Source organism: Zosterops lateralis (genome assembly GCF_965231275.1).
Source record: "Zosterops lateralis genome assembly, chromosome: 1".
NCBI classification, from domain to species: Eukaryota; Metazoa; Chordata; class Aves; order Passeriformes; family Zosteropidae; genus Zosterops; species Zosterops lateralis.
In genome coordinates this window covers 16,212,180-16,233,156 of record NC_139762.1, presented here as the reverse complement: position 1 = coordinate 16,233,156, position 20,977 = coordinate 16,212,180, and the positions used below count along the sequence as shown (strand labels likewise).

The 20,977-nt window shown below is 37.2% G+C and overlaps 1 protein-coding gene across 13 annotated transcripts in view; it reads left to right on the top strand.

Annotated features, from left to right (window-relative positions):
• SVIL (supervillin) overlaps positions 1 to 20,977 on the top strand; it is a 101,260-nt gene that overhangs the window by 60,355 nt on the left and 19,928 nt on the right. For 7 of the 13 annotated variants that reach the window (XM_083858222.1, XM_083858217.1, XM_083858226.1 and 4 more), the window contains 7 exons: positions 723 to 975; positions 2,454 to 2,477; positions 3,500 to 4,055; positions 5,532 to 5,751; positions 11,055 to 11,184; positions 15,237 to 15,314; positions 15,897 to 15,965. In XM_083858222.1, coding sequence (XP_083714348.1) covers positions 723 to 975; positions 2,454 to 2,477; positions 3,500 to 4,055; positions 5,532 to 5,751; positions 11,055 to 11,184; positions 15,237 to 15,314; positions 15,897 to 15,965 — 1,330 coding nt within the window. The remainder of the gene's footprint in view (positions 1 to 722; positions 976 to 2,453; positions 2,478 to 3,499; positions 4,056 to 5,531; positions 5,752 to 11,054; positions 11,185 to 15,236; positions 15,315 to 15,896; positions 15,966 to 20,977) is intronic. The other 6 variants (XM_083858225.1, XM_083858219.1, XM_083858223.1 and 3 more) reach the window with 4 other exon arrangements.

Here is a 20,977-nt window from a genome sequence, read left to right as displayed (position 1 = left end):
AAAAAACCCAGAGAATACTACTAATTCTGTAAATGTGGAAGAAGTTGAACAATAAAATCTTTTATAGTAAAAGGTGAATAAAATACATTGTTGTAGAGACAAATGCAATTGCAGCTTTTATGAATGAATATGTCTGCCTTCAGCATTGGTCAATCTTCAAAATCAATGGACTATGTTTCAAAACTAATTTTTGTTGCTGATCCCAGATAATTCAAAACAAAAGACAGTCTGAATTCTGTTTCACTTCAGATTAGAAGAGTCATTGCAATTCATTCTAACTTAAAAGCGGCACTAACTTGGAATTTAAGTCTGTCTTTTAAATGTTTTTATCATATATGGTCCACGAGTTGCCTTCAGTAAAATTGAACTTTATATAAATTGCACTGTAGGACCTTAAAGGCATCTTAAATGTCTCTCCATAGCTCTCCACTCTGTATAAAGAGATTTGTCTATCAAATCTCTCTTCAATCTTGAGTTCCCTCTTTAAAAAATGTTGTGTCCTAATCAAATGAATTAATAAATGAAAATATAACTTTTTTTTACATCTTCAGCTGTTGAATTAGAATTCATCATGCCAATGTTGAACCACTGCATACCCACTTAGGCTGCTATATTACATTGGCTATTGTGCTTCACGTGCAGATCTTCTGCTTCTATGAGGTTGAGATTTTAAAACTGCACAATGGCTTTTTTAAAACTAATTTCCAGTTCTTCTTCTTCAGCTTGCAGGCATCAGCACACCAAAAAATTCTAGCTAAAGAGGAGATAAGAGCAGCCAAAGAGGCGATGGGGCAAGATCAGTCTGAGGAACCAGATTCTTCCACCTTAAGTTTGGCAGAAAAGATGGCTTTGTTTAACAAACTGTCTCAACCAGTATCCAGGGCCATCTCCACAAGGAATCGGGGAGATATGAGGCACAGGAGGATGAATGCTCGTTACCAGACTCAGCCAGTCACTCTTGGAGAAGTTGAGCAGGTAAGTGCCATCATAGCTCTGTTGCATTTGTTTTTATTGGAGAAAAGAGCTTCAGTGTAAGACACCATAAAGGCTGGTCTTTCCTTTGCTCTGAGCTATGCACAGAGGAAAAGGTTTATCAGGAAGTGGCCTTCTGACATTGAGGAACAACATTCTCTATAGTGTTCAAAATTTTTGGTATGGTTTTCTTCTTTTTCAAGTAATTTTAGATTATATTGACTTCCTGCCTAGTGCAGATTGTACCTTTCACAGTGTGTGTCACTTCCACTAGAGTATTACATGTCGAAAAGTAAATTCCTGATCAAAGGGGTAAAAACTGAGACACACATAATTTTGCTTTAGGTGTATTTTCAGGGCAGTTTGGAGCTTTGTCATGTGCAATTTTCAGGCTTTTTTCTGAAAGCACAATATACTTCCAGTATTAGTAAGGACATAGTCTGTCATTTTCCTTGGGGAGGAGGCATTGATTTTTATCTGTATTTTTTTCCTCTAAAAGCAGAATACTTTTGAAATTCAGGAAGTCAGAAAGAAATTTTTTAATGCGTGCAGTGAAATTTGGCTTCCTGTTCTGGAATACTTCATCTAATTGGAACTGCAAAGGAATGTCTTTTTAGTAAAGCTTTAGCATAGTGCCCCAGAAGTGGTCTTTTAGATCTCTTGACAATAGCAGAAACATCAGTCCCTTTTCATTACAGCTTTAAAAGAAATCACTTTAACAGTGAAGCACAACTCCTGTGCATGTCATATTTCTAGGTATTTGGATAAATGTGAGTGTTAGAAAGTTATTACCCTTTTCTTTCTATATGCTTCTTTCATGATTATATATTTTCCATATTTTATAATAACAGGATAGTGAGAAAGCAGGATTTCTCTAAACATATTGGTGCAAAGCTGTACAGATTATAATTGTACTTTATGCCTAGTTCGCTTGCACATGCAGTAGTAATAAGTGCTTGACAGATTTATTTAAATGAGATTTCCAGACCTTACATAGTCCTTTTTCCATTCACTTTCCACATGCCAATCACTGTCACAGCATGGCCTTGTTAATGGTTGTGTCACTAACTTGTTTGGGGGGCAGTAAGGTGGTGAATGGAAAAGGGCTGAAGCAGATGGGGAAGAAGTGACAGACACATTACTTTGTCCGACTTACAGAGCAAACATGCTTTTCAAGCAAGGAAAATCAGAGGAAGCATGTTGTGTCATCTTTCTGAACCTAGCAAATGTAATCAGAGTTGACTCTGAAGTGAGCTCAGTGGGAGTGTATTTTCAAAAAGATTTTCCATAGTGAACAGTTCATTGGAGTGTTGAAGGGTTTCGAGATGTGGGTATGGTTTTTCTAGGAAGAAGCAAAAGAGAACTATCAAAATAGATAACTAGAGGTTATGTTCCCAAAATACATATTTTAAAATATAAGTATCTTGTAATTAAAACTGAATTCATTTTTCTGATCTCCTCTAAATTTCTAATTCTGATAGATGCAATGGAAAAAAAATAATCTGGTAACTATTTTCTTAATCTTGCATTGGAATATTTGAGCTAACATAGTCTTTGCTCTGCTTTCCAGTTTGCTTAATGAATGACTGTTGTCCATGTTTTATGGAAGCTGCATGCATATTTAAGGTTCTGAGCTGACTTCCTCCTACTGGTGTGATCTTGACTGTCCTTTTGAACACTGTTCACTAGCTCTGCAGTTTAAGAAAACAACCCAAAAAATGCTCTCCAGATGTGTATGAGGCATGTTTGTCACTCTCTTTCATAGCTTTTGTCTCCTTTGGAAAAGATAAAGGAGAGTTCTGCATTTCAGAAAAAAAAATGCATCTTAACTGCATCTAGGAGAATTTTACAAAATTATTACATTAGAAGAGTAGAAAAGACAATTGTTCCACCGTGGGGGCGGGAAGAATAAATTTGAAAGTATTTTTAATATGCTTCTTAAGCTCAAATATTTTGCTCATGACAGCCAATGTTTATATTTGAAAAAGTCCTGTATGCAGGTGATTTATGTGGCAGGAGCATCAGGAATGCCTGCCCTGGGTGAGGACAGCACAGAACAGTCTCTCCCTGGCACTGAGCAGTCACCAGACCTGGAAGCTGCAGAGCTGCATGACAGCAGAGCTGTGCCAAAGCTAATGAGTCCTGCTGAGATGCAGAGTTGATTAGCCTGGGCACATGGCATGTCATCCGGCATCTGGAACCTGAACTAATTCCTTCCCCCACTGCTGCAGGTCCTCAGCCCTGACATGATGTTATGTTGCATGTTCCACACACACTCCTCGTTACTAAAGGTTGCTGTTCACATGCAGTTGTTTTCACTTTGGGTAGAATAACTATCTGCAGACAAATTACACTGTTGCTTTCCTTACCTGTTGTGGTCTGTACTGATAGAGTGCAATATTAAATGAAAATGCCTTTGATGAACTGATGCAATTAGGCTGGTTTTTGGAACTGATAATTTTAGAGCTTGTAAGCCCTATTTGAGTTTTTTAGATTTGGGGTTTTTTTCTGTTTTTTCCTGTCATAGGTACAAAATGAAAGTGGAAAGATCGCTCCCCTGTCATCTGCAGTTGCAACATCAATTTCAGCCATGGCCGCTGCCCTTGCTCCATTGTACGGGGATGTGCCTGGGAAGACAGGGACTGATGGAAGTGTGAGTGCTGCCACGAGGTTCCACCCTACAGCAGAAAGTTTGGACTCATCAGGAAAACGCACACACAAGTCTGAACAGTGGCAGCCCTCAATGGAAGCAGTAGAAAGCAGAAGAGCATCAAAGAAACATGAAGAAGAAAGAAAGAGGTTTCCAGCACATGAAGCTAATGAAATTAAAAAGTACAGCTCCTTTGAGGAAGAAACCACACATCCTGTTCCTGAAAAAACAGGAGACCACCATAAAGAGACAACATACAGCTTCCTGAGGAAGGGTAGCTTGGAACTGTTTAGTTCACAAGCACTTTTTCAGCCTCTGGAACAGAAGGAAATCGATACTGGCATGCAAGGTAAATGGGAAGACAAAAAATGCCAGTCCTTTGAAGAAAAGATGGCTTTGGAAAGTGTTATGAAAAGAAAGACTTGGCAAAGAGGTGTGGTAATTACTTGCTGTTGGTGTGGTCTCATTCAGCAAATGGTGTTTCAAGCTTTATCAAGGCTGGTTATGTTTCCTTTTTCTAACACTGCTTAGAGGTATAGAAATATCTGTGAAGTATTAAGTTTTACAAATAGAGGTTTTTATTTTTTATTCTTCAATTTTTCAGTCGTTAGAGATAGCAGAGTTTTATTCAGATTTATTTATTTTGAAATAAGTGGTATTATATCCTGAACCTAAGATTTATTCTTTCCTTTTTTTACTTTTGCCTCTGCACTCCAAAATGCTGAGCAAACAAACTCACTGCTCTGGGTCAATTTTCTGCCTGTAATTTTTGCCTTACTGTGCATGTGTGGTTAGGAATTACCTACATATGTGCATGCATAACTGGTGGTGGATAATTTTCAGATAGTTAATTTTTCAAAACTAATATTGTCTTCTTTTTAATGTGGTGATGAAATACAAACCAGGAAATTCTCAGAGCAATTACATTTTTATATCCACAGCATAATTTAAACTTAAAAAATAAACTTGCCCATCTTTAAATAAAGTACTTTGGAAATAAACAGTGAATTTGGTGATTGCATAAGTCCTTCTATTCTGTTGAATTTAGAAGGATGTCGTATTACTTTTCTGTTTTATTGTGATGGGTGACAGGATCACAGTATCCTGTAGCACTAAAAGCATTTTTGTGTTCATCCAGTGAAGTTAATTTATTTTGAATATAATTGTCTTCACACAGGCAGACAGAGGAAGGTACAGTTCTGCCTGTATTCCTCTAAAGCAGTATCCATTCTATCCAATTAGCCTTTGATGACTGCAGGGGAGATGAAGACTGGGATATAATAGGAGCAGTCATATATCAGAGGGGTGTTGTGCTTATAATATTTCAAAAAGGAAAATGAAGATCACTTATATTTCTTTAAGTATAACTGTAATGGTGCATTTATCTTTCACCAAGGCAGTTTTTTCCTGTGGTTTAATTGCTGCTTGAAAAAATAAACCCAAAAAAGCCCGCAACAAACGCCTAGAAAATAATACCTCTATTAAGCTATTAAATGTCCCACTATGCTACTTGAGCATTAAATTGCTTTACCAAATAGTTAATTTTCTTGTTTAAATTTTGTCTGCTTCTCTTCCCCTGCTCTTTGTTCCCTGTCACTTTCATCTGTTCATTTTCCTGTTGGTGTGATGATGGGAGCAGCAGTTTGTGCCTCATCCATATGAAGTTCAGAATTGTGTATTGAACATGATGTTCTGTGGCTTCATGTGAACATCAGTCACAAATGGCTAGTCCCTGCAGCAAGTAATACTGCACAATTAATCTTTGTGCTCTAGCTCAGCCAGGAGTTTCTCCCTGTTAGAGTAGTATGTGATGTGAATGTTTAAAATATAGATTTGCTTCTTCAGTGTTAGTAATGTAAAGTGTCCTTGAGAATAGAACTAATTCAGCACTTCTCTTTTGAATGGGCAGACCATGCTGAACCTTCTTCTGAACTCACCAGCACATCAGCCATGAGGACAGTTTCACAGACAGCAGCTGCAGCATCCTGTAGACTGCAGGAGCTCTCTGAACAATTGGAAGGCAAATTTTATAAGAATTCCTGTGAGATGTTTTCCATGGGAGAGAGCAAAGCACAAACAGCTGAGGATGTCCTTGATAATTCCAGCAAAACGATGTCAATTAAGGAAAGGTACTTAAATGTCTCTTTCTTTTTTTAATGATCCCTATAAATACAGTTGTTATATTGATGATGGCATAAAAAGAAGCTTTAAAACTTTCTAAAAGAGCTAAGTATGATTATTAGGCTTATTATTACTAACAGCAGAAACATGCAGCTAATCTGCCTCACATGCTTATAAAACAGATGATGGTGAATGAGAATTATCATTCAAGAGAACATAATAACCTGATTTTGAAAGAGCCACCTGAATAATCAATAAATACTTCAGAAAATTAAAGTTGTAAAATATACATGTTTTAATCACATTTATACTTATATACTCAATATACTTCTCCAGGTTCTGCTTTCAGTTACAACAGGTATTATGCGATTCTGGTTTATTTTAATAACCATTTCTGGTTGGTCTACAGGAGTCCCTTAAGCTGAGTAGAGGGAGTCACAGATAGACTCTCTGATATTGCCCCAATACTTCAGAAGTATATGGTTGCTATTTTGACTTCTCAGAACTTACTGTAGGGATTTTAAAAGGGTAGAAAGTTGAACAGGTTTATAGGAGTACTAGAAATACTTTTTCCAACACAAGATCATTCTGATCTGAAACAAAATGTTAAGTCCTGCACTTGTGCAGAGAGTGGGAGTTCAGGATTGAAGTGCCAGTAGCTGCTGGAGTACTTATAAAAGTTTCTCTAACTTAGTTAAAACTTTGAGAGTATAAATTCAGTCCCAAACTGGTAGCAGTCCAGTGAGTAGAATGATGATTATTTGACCTATCTTTACTTCAGTTTTTCTGCAGTGAAAGCACAACCAATAAATGAAAATAGCTGCCTGATTAAACTTCCATTGTGTAAAAGTATTCCCTCACTTACTGAGGAGAGTGTGATATTAGGAATTCTGAACCTTTTTGTTTTCTTTCAAACATGATTCCAAAGAGTGCTTCTTAAATTCATGTTTTTCTAGGAGGTATGTGAGTAATTCTCCTTTACAGAGGATGCCCACTCCCTGTCAACCCCTGTACACAAGGGGGTGCAGGGGCAGCTACAGCAGCTGTGCAGTCTTAGTGCCCCTTCTGAAGGTTGTACTTACCTTTTTCAGTTTACTGTTGTTTTGTTTAAAGCAACTTTCATCCCCATCCCTCTCCTGTAAATATGCTCATTGTCTTGGTAGATGAGGTTTAATACCAATAACTTCTGGTTTATAGGTGGTAAATGATCTACCACCCCTGGTCCTGGTGGGGAGAAAAAGGTCAGAGGGAGGGGAAGATCCAAGTTTTAGCAGCTGTTTCAGTCCTAACTTTAATGCCTCAGCTGAGTTGATTTCTTGAGGAGCTGAAGCCTGTCAGTCACACAATCAGGAACCACTTTTGTTAGGACTCCTGAGACTGTCTACTCAGTTCTAGAGCTGACAAAACAAAATACCTGCTGTCTTGTCAGGAATTTGTATACCCTGATTCCACAAACATCTGTAAATGACTGAGCTGGTATCAAAACGTTTAAGCCTTCCCAAGTACACAGTAGTCTACTTCTTGCCCCATAATTAAAAGACTACAACCAGTAAGTTTCTTTTGCTTGGCTGTAGTTAATGCCAAGTATTCATAAACATCAAAGAACATTTCTGCTAAAGATTAACTATTACGCTTTGATATTTATTTTTTTTTTCCTTTTACATTCACTAGCTTCATCTTCCCATCCAGTGGATTTTTCTGGCTGTGTCAGACATTCTTTCACCTTATGGAAGAACAACTTTTCCACACATGCAATAGTATTTGGGCAGGATGCATGAATGCTGGTCTGGACGAAAGTGATTTTCCACAAAGACTTGCTTCACTGAACTAATACTATCCTTATAGAGTGAGTGTATGGCTGACATTTTCAGAATTACCTATATTATATAGGAGAATGAAAATCATTATTATTTTAAGGAGGAAAGATGCTATACTCTCTTCTTCTGTCTTTGTGCACTTAAAGAGACCAAAGGCCATCCTGTCAGCACCACTCTAGAACTCAGATGTATGCCATGATTACCATTTTAAAAAGCTACATCTGATTAATTTCTGGTGAACCTCTTGCCATCATTCTCACCTTCTCAGGAAGAATCTAGCTTAAACTTAGTTTTCAACCTTTTTTGATGTACGGATGCCTGAGCAATACTTTCTTATGGAGTTGCGTCCCCACTATATTGAATTTGTGCATTCTTTTAGCAGTCAACTAACTTCCTTTCTGTTGTTATATATCTCATATTGCCCTCCAGGACTTACGATTTATCCAAAAAGAACTGGTCAGATTCAACCAAGAACATGTGAAAACCAAGCCTGTGTCAAGTTTATTCTAGCTCAAGGAGAGGACTAGCAACTTAAGATACTAAAATATTGCCACAGAAGAAAGACATGTCATTTTGGACATTTTTTGCCAGGATTTTTGCCAAGGCCTCTCATGCAACTCTCTTTGTTTAGGCAAAACCATTGTTCAGATCTCGTTTCTGTTTCTCTTCAGTGTTCACTATCCAGCATTTTGCCTTCAGCTCTGAAACCTTTTGCTTTGAGGCCCCCCTGACACCTCTGGGGTGAGGATCATTCTGTCTTGATGCCACAAAGTCTATCTCATTAGCAGGTGAAAGAAGGATGCAGAGCAAGCTATCAAAGATGGGGAGACACACTGAAAGCTTTTTTTCTTTCAAGAAAAGAGTAGAGCTTATTTTCTTCATATTGGTAAAGAAACATTTGGGGACAAAAGCAGTCTGTCTTAACTGTGAAAGTGACTAATGAATGATTATTCATTATTTATAAAAAGTGGAAAACTAGAGGTATGCAATGAAACTAGTAAGCAGCAGGCCTTAAACAAATCTGAGGGTTGGACCTAATATTTGCCTTATTTTCTGAGACTTTCCAAAGAATCAGCTGGTCTGTACTACCGAGCTGGTATGTTTGCTTTTAGGAACCAATCCAGAAGTTCTTCCATCCTTATTCATATGAAAGGATGTCCTGCATTCAGTTGTTGCTGAGTCAGGGCAGTCTGACTTTATTGCCACTTCCATTGTTCGAAAGAAATGCGTGGCTTTAGATTTTACACAGCAGTGAAGTTTTTATTGGCATATAGAGCATACATGCTTCTTTTAAGTGGTGATTTCATTGCTCAAAATCACAAATGTGTGTTCTAGTTTGTAGGAGTCAGTTGTTTCATTATACATACCAGTGAAGAATAGAGGGCTGGTGTGAAACCATCCTTATGACAGAGAAGAAAACAAAATCTCCAAAGACACAGAAGTATTCTTAGAATTATAGATTTTTCTCTCCCTGATCAAGCAGGCTATTTAGGTCAAAGGTTTAGAGCATATATCCTGTGGTAATGTTAGCTTAAGAAAAACCCCACCCACCTTTTTCCCCCTGCCTTCTACGCCGAGTAGCTGTAAACATTTTTAAAAACAAACCCAGCTTAGACCAAAGCTGACCAATATGCCTTCCAGCTTTCAATTATCACAGATCATTTCTAAGCAAAACTGACTTGAGAGAACATAGCTACTGAAGATAATTCATTGCATGATGGAAATTCAGTCCCATCTTGGTCTCCTCCACAGTTACACACATGCATGGATGCACTCCAGAAGATTAGTTCTGGGCAGTGAAATCTTGTGTCCTTTCTGCAAACAATGACCATGACCTCAGCTCCTTATTGTGAGTCCTTCTCACCCCTACTCATCCCGTGCTGTGAGGTATGAAGCAACCAGGCAATGTGAAGCCTGCCAGCACTGCCTGCCTGGGCAGGAAGAGAGGAAATAACTGCTTTCTTGAATACTAACATTCTTACTGCCATTGTATTCTGTAGATTTACTGGTTTCTGCATTCTTTATTTTTCTCAAGTCACTGCCTTAGGCCCAACTGATCATCCCCAAATAGGTCAGTAGCATGGTTGTACTCCCTGGATTTTTGCAGGAAGCAGCTACATGAAACTTGACTTCTGCCTAGACCTCTTTGGTTCTACCCTTTCCTTCTCCTTAGAGTTTCCAGACAAGATTTGGTGTGAGGATAACAGTAATCACATTTCTGAAAAATAATTTCCATATGTTGTGGTCAGAAAAGGTTTAACTACTGAACCCATTCAACTACTAGTAGGATTAGGGGTTTTGCTGAAAAGCCATAGATTTGGGAAAGGTATGTTGTAAGACTTAATTCAACTAAAATTATTTAGTAGATCAATGCAACTGTTTGCACAAGTGCTGCAGATAAACATTTTATGGATTATTAAGAATGATTTCTGAAGTCTAGAAAACTCATATAAATGTTTATTTTTGAGGAAGGTAAACTGAAGATCATCATGCATGTATAGACCTCATATTGGTGTCTGACTTCCCCTATCCCAAAAATGGCCAACTCAGGGTTTGTATGGACAAATATAATTCTAGCAAAGTGAATCTACGTGTTGTCCCCACTGCAGCCAGTCAGGCCTTTCTACTGCATTCAGAATTTTACTCAAGGTTAGGAAACAGTGCTTTGAAAAGATCACACTTCCTGCTATCAATTGTAATCCACGTTTTAAATATAAGACCTCCTTTAAACAAGTTGAATCTTGCTGATAGATTTCACAGCTGTAGGGTAGTTAGCACCAAGTTATTAGTGCAGTGGTGCTGCTGATTTTGTGTCACAGCAATGCCTGGGCTAAGCAAGGAGATACAAAGTCATCCCAGGGAATCTGGTAAGTAACCTCAGCCCCTGGAGTTGTAATGAAAGCAGTAACTGCAGAGTTATCCTTTGATGTGCATGATGAGACCTAATTGGTGTATGCCTGCTGAACAGACCTCTTTCTTCTTGGGCTTTAAAGAAAATAATTTTTAAAATAATTTTTAATGAGTACAATGAAGACCAAAGGTATGATACATATTCTTAACTTTGGACATCTAAGGATAAGTATCCATAGCCAAGTTACTCACTTGCTGTGCCTTAGTGACAGAATGGGGAGGGGGGGGAAAGCAGCTATTAATCTGACCTTTTAATATATCTACTTTAGGATGATCTGTGTTGTACCTTGGTCTCCCTTGACTGTATTGGCAATTTCCACTGATGGTACAAATTAACTGGAGTGTCTGTCTCAGGTCTAGATGTCTTTGTTTTGACAGATGATTGCCATTCAACATGTACAGTATAAGGTTTGGTGTTTATGAGCTTTGTATATATGTATGAAATGTAAATAACTTTGTTAATGCCAGAAAACCTAATTTCAGATTATCTTGAATGCAGCATTAGTGAAACAATAAGGTTCTCTTTTGAGGATAATGGGAAGTACAGTGTTTAAAGCTACCTGTTGGCATTCTTTTCCTTGTAGGTTGGCATTGCTGAAGAAGAGTGGTGAAGAAGATTGGAAGAGCAGGCTCAGCAAAAAGCAGGAGTATGCAAAAGTGTCTGTTGCTGATCGTAGTGTGCAGATGCAAGAAGTTGAGCAGCTGTTGAAGAAGGTAAGTCTTTCCCTGTTTGGGAAAAAACATCTTGCTTGAAATGCTGTTGCTTTTTGAAGCTGCATCCAACTAGACAGGCATGCCTAATATTAGCTGCTAGCTTCTGCACTCCTCTTGTTGTCAGGCTTGTTTAAAAAACAATTCTCCCAACATGAGAGATTATTTAATGAGAATGTCTTCACTGTCCTGGGATATGCAATACTGATTACAGGCTTTTCACATCAGGAGATAATGAACTAGTAAGTGGGTCTGTAAGGCTTGTGCAGCTTTTACAGGGATAATAATTTAAGCCCTTTCTCCTGCCCCTCTTCCCTTTCCCCCTTCCATGCCCCCACATTGAAATTGCCTCAATACTTAATTCAGATGTTTTATGGGTGAGTTTGTAGAAATGTGACATTCCTAACACTGTGTTATCTTTGTGCATACACTGGGTTTTTCACCAGTAAATTTGAGTCCTAGAGCCACTGAGGTAATACAGGTACTGGAGCGTTCATGAGCCATTTGGCTTTTGGTTATCTTGCATGATCTTTGCTGTGAATAGCCAGAACTAGCAGGACCAAGATTTTATCTGTCTTACAACAAGTAGTGAATAGAGAGGGAAATGGGTAGAAATATGTAGAGGAAAGGGAGATCCACATTGTTAGCACACTCTGATTAATGTATACATGAGTAAGTTAGGTTGCCCAGGAAGAGTGGATCTGTAAATCAGAATAATTACGACCGAGAACCTGCTAACTGTGCCATACTTGCTTGTTTTAGTTCAGTGAAATTTTGTTTCAGACTAAATTTAGTTTGGTCCTGTGGCCTGACTGTCTTTAGCAGCAGTGGTGTTACATGGGGATCTTGGAGTGCACTTCAGGGCTTGGTTTCATGCAAAAGTCTGTGCATTCTGCAGTGTCAACTAAAGTGCAGAAAGGAAGATTTGCTTCAAAATGGACTGTCCCCTGGCTCAAAGTACAGGACCAATGTAGACTTGTTTCCCTTCTCAGTCAGATGAAATACGCTGTCTCAAAAGCCCTTAATTTCTGAAGGAGTACTTCACAGAGGACAGGTGAAAATAAAATTTGTGTTTCAAAATTTACTAGTGGGGACATTAATGTTTGGATTCAATTATTTAGTTGTGAAAATGCTGCTTCTACTAAACGGTATAGGCAAACAGTAAAAAGTCTCCTGTTCCATCAGTGCATTACAAATGAGGACACAGTTTGTCATTATTGAGGATAAATCTGAGCCTGAACATGTGAGTCATCAGTCATGTTAACTGGACAGAAAAGAATAACGCTGATTTTTGCAGTTTGGTTTATGGAGATTGTTTAGATTTTGCCCTGTAGACTTGTTCAATAATCCAGCTGCTAGTTTGAAAGACATCCTAAAGCAAAATAGTTCCAGGGAGGAGAGCAAAATTGTGGTCACATTTTTAACATGCTAGTCTCCAAAATTACAACTGTTGAGATCAGATAACAAATACACTCCAGCTAAAGACAATGGGGTTGAGAAAAAGCTTTGAACAGCTGCCAAGATGTAGGCAGATACAAACCCTTTGTTCTCTCTTCTCACCCCTCAGCACCCGAATCCTCCCTGCTTCGTTACCATGTGCAGCAACTTCACTCAGCAAGCACGAGTCAGGCTTTTAAAGCAAGTAAGGGAGCATGAAGTGCTTGAGGGATACAAGCTTTGAAATGACAGTGCTAGCAGGGGAAGTTTCTGTGACACTGCGTCACCCACTCTGATAGTTCATATTAGCTCTTGGCTATTTAGAGCCTAAATCAAAGGATTTTTATATCTGCCCATGGATGAAAACTTGGGTGTGTAAGATACACAATTCCGTGAACTATATTGATGTTTGGGATGCTGGTGCATTACGTTATACATGAGAAATATGTAAACCTTTACGAAGGGGACCACACTGCTTACAAGACACCATGTTTGTTGCACTTAAACCTAGAAATACTGGTTTTGATAAATAATCACTGTGGTGGCTGTTACCCTTTGAAGACCATGCAACACTGTGCTACTGAAGTCTGTTTGTAGAACTTTGAGACTCTGGTGTACTTGAGAATCTTCAGTGTTTTCTGTTGCTGGATTACAGTAAAAATGCAGGAATTTTATTGATGACTGAATTTTGATCTAGTTAAACAATTTCCACTCATGGCAGTCATGCATCAACAGTAAGGGTGTGTAATCTTCTGTCATGCCCTGCTGGTTCAAAACAATGCCTGATGTTTTTAGTTGCAGTATGGTGCTCTTATTAATCACACCTTTTTAGGGGTTTTTTGTGTGTCTGTGTGTCTCTCTCTCTCTCTCTCTTAAAAAGTTACCTAAATGGTTCTGGAGATTTGATTATTGAAGCATAGCTGCAGAAATTAGAAGTTATTACAGTACTTTAGATTTCATATAAGTTTCAAAAGTGGGGAGATTCATACTCTTAACAAAATACCTACATTAAATAGTGCTGTTTGATCACTTCTAGTCAAAATGCTTCTGCGTGGTGTCTACATGGTGAGGTACTTATCCAAATGTGTTATACTCATTTTTATGTAGACTAAACTGTAGAAAAATTCCATGAAATTCATGGAAAAGCTGACAGAGCAACCTCAAACAGGAAAAAAAAAAGAGACTAAGGAATTAACTCAAACAGATACAGATGAGGGGGAAATTTGAGATTTACTTGGAGGTCCAGCATCTGTTTTCATGATTGCTGCACACAGGAGGAAAATTTTTTGGAAGCTGTGAGACTTCTTAAATTATTTATATATGCGGTAAAACATATTTGGACAATTCAAAGAATAGCTCTAACATCAGGGGAACAACTGTACACTGATGAATGTCTTACTGGAAAAAAATTCTCTTTTCTTTGGGAAAAATATTTTGGATTTAGTATCTTTGTTTTCATCTTCTTAGGCTGAATGGAACACTTGTAGTTTGTTGGATTTCTTCATGAGTAGAAAATTAATTAACTTCAAAATCTTTCCATAATATCAAAATAGAAAGATTTACTGGAATGAAAATTTCTATTTTATTGTGAACTATTTTTAACAGAGGCCCTGATTAATGTGATTACCAGCTGCATTGTGTTGCATTAAAGCAGTAACTGACATTTGAAACACTTAATTCTTATATTACATTTAAATTGCAGCTCAGCACTGGTGTTAAAGGCTAGGGCTGAAAGCACTGGTGTTAAAGGCTAGGGCTGAACAGACATTTCAAAATTACTCAGAGATGATGTGTGTAAAAATCTTTGGCTAAGCCCTTGTGGAGTGACTTTTAGGCAAAATATTAGTCTTTTGCTGTGGTAATAGTTTTATCCAGTTCTTATATGACATCCACTAAGTGCTTGTATCACATTCTCATCAAAGCTGAAACTAATTATTAGGCTTCATTTTGAACCACTCAAATAAGCTGTGTTTATCCATCCTCTGTGCCATGTTCCATATTTGCTTTAACCTGCAGAAAGGGAGAAGAATTAAAGATGATAAAGCCATGTCTAATCAGCTTTGGGTAAGCCCAGCTCTGGGGCAGGGTTTATTTGTAGGCTGTGTTTAGAAAGGTGAACTCACCTCCACTGAGTACTCTGGGCTTAGCAAATCCTTCCAGATGGCTTTTGAGTCTCCCGGTTTCAATGAGCATTCTTTCCTTTCATCCAGAAAATAGATGACTTGCTGTTTAGCAGGGTCTGATTAAACTTGCAGCAGAATTACTCACATTGTGGTTGACATGGTTCATCAATTAAATGGTGCGTGAAAACAGAGACATATAAAAATTGTCAGAATACAAAAAAGTATAACTTCCAGCTTGTGCTGCTTTTTTTCTGTGATGGGTTGTAGTGATATTGTGACTAACTTGGATAATTCCTGCATGGAATGGCTTTGATAAACATGCTGTTGTATTATGACAACATTTTTGATCTCTGCTTTCCAACATGGAAAACATTTCTAGAAGATCAAAAGATTTAGTAAGGAAAAGGGGAAAGAGGAGTTATTTCTCTGCCATTTCCATTTCTGGTAGACCAGTTCTTTTCTAATTTCTTTGCTCTGCTTCTGTCCTTGTCATAGGAACCTGTATATGCTTCTACTTACTCTCCTGTTATACCTGCTCTCCATAAATTTCATCCTTTTCTACCTATTAATCAGGTGAGCAAAAGTCTGCACAATTTAAATGCTCAACAATTTCAAGTAAGCACATTTTAACAGTGTTTTTTTTAATGTACAAAATTAATAATCCTCTTAACTGATGAACCAGCTCAGTAAATGTAGCTTTAAAGAAACAATGTTATGCCACTATCCTGTGTACTCTTCTTCAATATACGTTCTGCTACTATTTCTCTTGTTGTTGCCTTTCTAAAAATTCTGTATTTGTTTTAGACTCTATAGGTGAGAAATTAAAGGAAGGAAACATTATTGCATTTATTATAATACTGGAAACTTTTAAGTTGCTAAAAAGGGTGTATAAGAGGAGTAGTATGTAACTACACAGCATTTATTTGAGAATTAAATGCTGTGTACCCTGACCTCCCTGTAAGTAATGTGCATGTACAATGTAAGACATAACATCATCTAATTTACTGACTGTAAAAAAAATGCTTTTTTTCTGGGAGGTGACTTTCCTGTAGTACTTTTCCCTAGTCCCTGTGTAAAAGATTTTTGCCTTGGCATGTCCTGCTTCTGTTCTCTGACTATCCCATCTTCCTGCTTCTCTCTCTTTCTTCCTTTAAGGTCTGTAGTACTAGTTTGAAAGAATCAAGCTCTCTGATTTCTGATGACCGTCATCCTTGGAGATGGAAGGTGAAATGTTATATAAACTTTCTATTTAATTTTTGGAGGGAGGAGTGAGACAGAAGATTACACTGAGATCAATAATGTACATTCCTAAAGCAACTTGTGGCAGTTAAAATTAGAGTTAGCTGTGTTTGCTTGGGAGTAGAGTTCCACTGCTGTTCCAGTAAATGTTAGAGAAGCTTCATGTGAAGTATTCCACAACATCATATCTGTACCTCTGCAGTTCCATCATAGACAATTTGAAGAATTAATAGATAATGAGAAATATAAATTTTTCTACAGCCAGAGCAACATAACAAAGTTCTCTGAGCAATGGAATACTAGACCTTGATCTGAGCAAACTGTACCTGGTTCCCTTGATCAGATGTAAAAAATGCAAAGGCAGAAGTGGTCAAAGAAACAAGCTGCAGAAAACCACAAGAAAACAAGGAGAGCTCTCTGGAAGGTCTCAATAGATCTATGCAAATCAAACTTTGCTGTATTACACTTCCTTGTCCATTGCCTCCCAGCTGGCACTTGTGGTTCCTGTACTACAAGGAATCTACTAGGTTCCTCATTCCCACAGTCTGTGTTGCAAGCAGGGGGCTTTCTGACCAGCATGGGTAATGGCAGTGAATTCAAGAAGCAGATACTCACTTCTGGGTTGAAGATGATGATTGCATCCTGGATATATTCTAAACAATTTGACAACTGATATTTACCATTTCCACATTCACTTCCATCGCTGGTTTTGAATATCTTGTACTATGAGTTTTTTAAATTAAACATTAAATTTTGGACTGAATTTTTTTTAGTAACTGAAATGTGTGTTTCCTCGTTCCTATAAGCTCTGGATTTAATATAGCTTATTTACTTTGGATCACCTATTAATTTTGTTGTGACAGCATTCTCCAGCTTTATGTATCTAAAAGATAACAATATAGTCCAACTTAATAATAACCCTTCAGTAACGACAGGAGGTCCTTTAATGAACTGTTCATTCCATCTGTCTTAAAAGGAAAACAGCAAAAAAGGTTCATCTTTCCATTGACTGTGGTGAGCTACGTTCTGCTCTCTTAGCAAGCTGCTTCCTTCTAGCACAGTGTCAAGGTACATGCAGAGTTGTTTGAGTTTTTGGTTGTTTTTTTTTCTGGCACATTTTTTTCTTAATCACGTCGTTATTTACACCAAACATGAATTGATTGTCTTCTGTATTCCTCAAACCAGTTCTGAACAGAAAGGCATACATTTGCATTGGAGATTTCTTTCCATGTTCTCTTATAACAAGGCCCATATAAAGTTGCAGAGGAAGACAATGCAGAGACTTTTTACCATACTTGAACATTCAACTGCTGGATTCTCCTTATGCTTTTTTTGTCTTAAGAGCTTAAACTAGAGAAATTACTTGTATTAAAAAACAGATACTTTTTGAATCCTTCTTTCATGTAATTTATAGCATGGGTTTTAAATAGAACCTTCTTTTGAAAAACAGGTTTTTCTTGTGTTCATTCTTGGTTTGGACTCCCCAGGTAGGGGCAGTCGTGGTCTTCTACACAGAAAACCATGGGTTATCTTATTTCTTGTATTAAAAATAAAAAAAAAAACCAACCAAAACCAAACAGCACACCACTGTGCTGACAGACTACTCTTTCTCAGTTCTTGTCACCTAAAGGAGATGCTGCTTGGCCTGCAGAATTGTAGGGTACAAGATGGGACACTGCCTAAATCTGGCCCCTTCCTTAGCATAAACAGGGGAGTGCCTGCCATATCATCAAGAAATGTATTGCAGTGCTAGAAAAGACCAATATCTTCATCCAGCCTAGCCAAGCAGTGGGAGAAAGTAATCACTGTTTCTAACTGTTCTTGCATTGAGTCTATAAGTCCTTCCCAGACTAAAAAGAGGATCTTTTAGAAAAACATGCAGTCTTAATTCTAAACTGTCAGCCTACAAAAAATTCTTGGCAATACTAAGTAATTTTTCATATGGTATTATTCTTGCTGTGTTAAATGTGACTCTTAACCCTTTCTTCAGTGAAAATACATACTTATCTGAAATAATCTTAGGTAGGTTTTTTTTTTTAATATTTCAGTCCTTTCCTGAAACCTTTCAAAGTTGTCAGCATCCTGGGTAGAACCATGGAGTCTGGAAATGGATGAGTTATTCCAGTCCAGATTATCTCTTCAAAAGAACTTTCCATGGGAGTTTTTGCTCTCTTCTTTTTCTGTCTTCCTAATGGGCTGTTGTTTTGTTGGTTTGTTGGAGTTTTTTTCTTTTCAAATAACAAATATCTCTTAAAAGCCTGGTTTACCAGACTTTTCTGATATCCTTTTTTTTTTAAATCATATATGTGATTATCTCTTCTTTATCTTCATCATTCCTGTGTATGTTGGTGTCATCATGAGGTTTTCTCAGGTAATGAGACTACATCCTTTATTTTCCATGTTCATGAAAACATTTTGATCAAATTTGGGATGAATCAGATCACTGCTTGGCTCTTTCCTGTTTAGGAATAATTATTCAGTCAGTTAACCAGTTTACAGCCTGTAAGCTGCTCTGGTATTTTTATATTGCTCAAAAAAACTCTGCCTCAGAATGTCATCTGTGATTAACTCAAATATATTAAAGAAATCAGAGGTAACTGTGTTAATATATTTAATCATACTTGAGCTCATCAAACTTACCATTTTGATTAAACCTGTTTTCCATAATGCCATGTGGAATGGCATTAATTACATGCTGGTAATTTGATTCTTCATTGATTGTCTTTGCAGCAGTCTTTCCGTGGGTGTCTGGAACAACCCACAGTCTGTGTGACCTGTTCCTACATGCTTTAGTTTTACTTCTAAATATTGTCCACATCTGAGCTTTTTATCCTTTTTATTTTCCTATTTTCAAAGACTGTTTTTAAAAATTTGTTCTTGTGTTTTGGGGCATTTCCTTTTCCAGATACTTTGTCTAAAGTATCAATGAACACATCTATCTATTGTACACAATAAATTAGAATATTTCATTGAAAGCAACCACCTTTTTAATGAAAAAAAATTGCATTGGAGCTGTTTTATTCCTAAGTTTTTATATGGTATCTTTATTTATTCTTGATATACTAATACTTGGGTTGACTTTTTTACAGTTGCAAATTTGAGATTCTTATTTCATATTGTAATTTGATTTTTTTAACTTAGAAATAAAATTTGGACTTAGAATGTTCTTTAGTTTTAGCTTTCCTAACATATTTTCTCCCAACTAGAATGTGCTTTGACCAGTTAATTCCTCCACAAATGCTCCATGTGGCAATTCTGGAAGCTTTCTAAACTGTTCCCAACTAGCAGGTGGATTTTTTCTGAAATTTCTTTTGACAATTGCATTGGCTCATATTAACTTTCTAGCTATGGAAAATTATTATTTATTTTATCACGGCATATACTTCTGTTTTTCAGCAGGACTGTTAAGGTAAACTAAGTTGCTTGGTGTCTATTTAGTTTATAATTTTTAAGTTCATTTGTTTATTAATAGATTAAGGTAGGAGTCTTCATGTGTTAGGAAGAGATCTAATATGGAATTACTCTAAATTGTGTAACATATGCAACCAGTCTTTTTTCTGGTTAGGAACTCCAAAGATGTTTTGCCCAATGGAACAGCTTGAAATCTTCCATTAAAAAAAAAAAGAAGTTTGTTTCTCCTGTCCGACAGCTGTTTTCTCTTATCCTTTGACACAGCTCCAGAATTACTGACAATCTCTGGCAATTCATGTATGTAGTGATTAACGCACATACTTTCTAGGTCTGCAGCTTCAGAATTTTCAGTAGCTGTTTAGACTCTGGAGCTTCAGGTATTTGCTGGAGACAAAATCCAAAATTAAGACTCCTGTAAGTTTAAAAACCCAAAACCAAATCCATATGATTTAACTTCTTTCTACCTCTCTCTCACTTCCCTCATATTGCAATGGAAGTCAGCATCCTTACTAAGTTAAAAGTATTTGTTTTGCATATTAAATTTTATCTGTGGCTTCATTAATTTAGGTATTTATTAATTTCCTGCCCAGGTCTCCTTTAATATATTGTTGTGGTTTTTTCTACCAACTTTGCATCCCAGAGGTGGCTGTGCTGACACTGGAATGGGTAGAGACTGGAAGAAATGAAAGATTCTTCTTCAGTGTTTTTCTTTAAAGCATTCAGAAGCTTTGACAGATGAGGAAACTATACTGAATAGACTTCTATGTTGTTACTTCTGTTGAACATTTCAGAGTTCTAGGGAAAAATCAGAGGTTTTAATCTTGATTATCATGGCTTGCAGTCATATTGTCTGGCTCTCCAGCTCTTTCCTGATAAATTGAGAGGAAGTGTTACTGCAGAAGGCTGCAGAAATATGTGGAACTAGAGGGAAGTAGTGGAGGGCTCTCATGTTCCTAGTCCTTGAACAAACCATTTCTTGGTTTGTCTTCATTCTTCTGGCTGATGTCTACTGATCCTGATAAATACTGAAAGCTACAAAGTCTCATTAGAGTGTCCCCTGCAGTCGCAATAGTTTTTATATAAAATGACTTATTTATTTAGTCTCATTGATTTTTAAGAAAATAAAAAATAAGAATATCTTATTTCTGTCCGGAAAGAGAAAAATGTTTATGTTCACAAGCTTGTGCATACTTTTGCATTTCCCTTCTGTGTTTCTCTGAGCTAGAGCAGTATTAAAGATTCAAATTTTCATTTGTATTTTTCAATTCTAGCAGCTAGGTTGTGAAGAAAAACGATGAATAGCATCAACTTGGAAGTAATTCTAGAGTTAACAGTCCCATGCACTAAAAATACTTCTGTGTTTCATTTCTATGCAGTGTAATCCCTGAAATGTTGATAGTTTTTAAAGATAAATATATTAAAGTAATTGTCCTTTGGCCTGAACCTAGCTACAGCAGAGTATGTAAATTCAATTTCTTCCCTACTGAAAGTACCATCATCAATCCTTCTGTGTGAGAAAGGCACTGAGATAGTGCACCTTCTGCTTCTAATCACTCCAGCTGTTGGCTGCCAATCTCTAAAGCAAG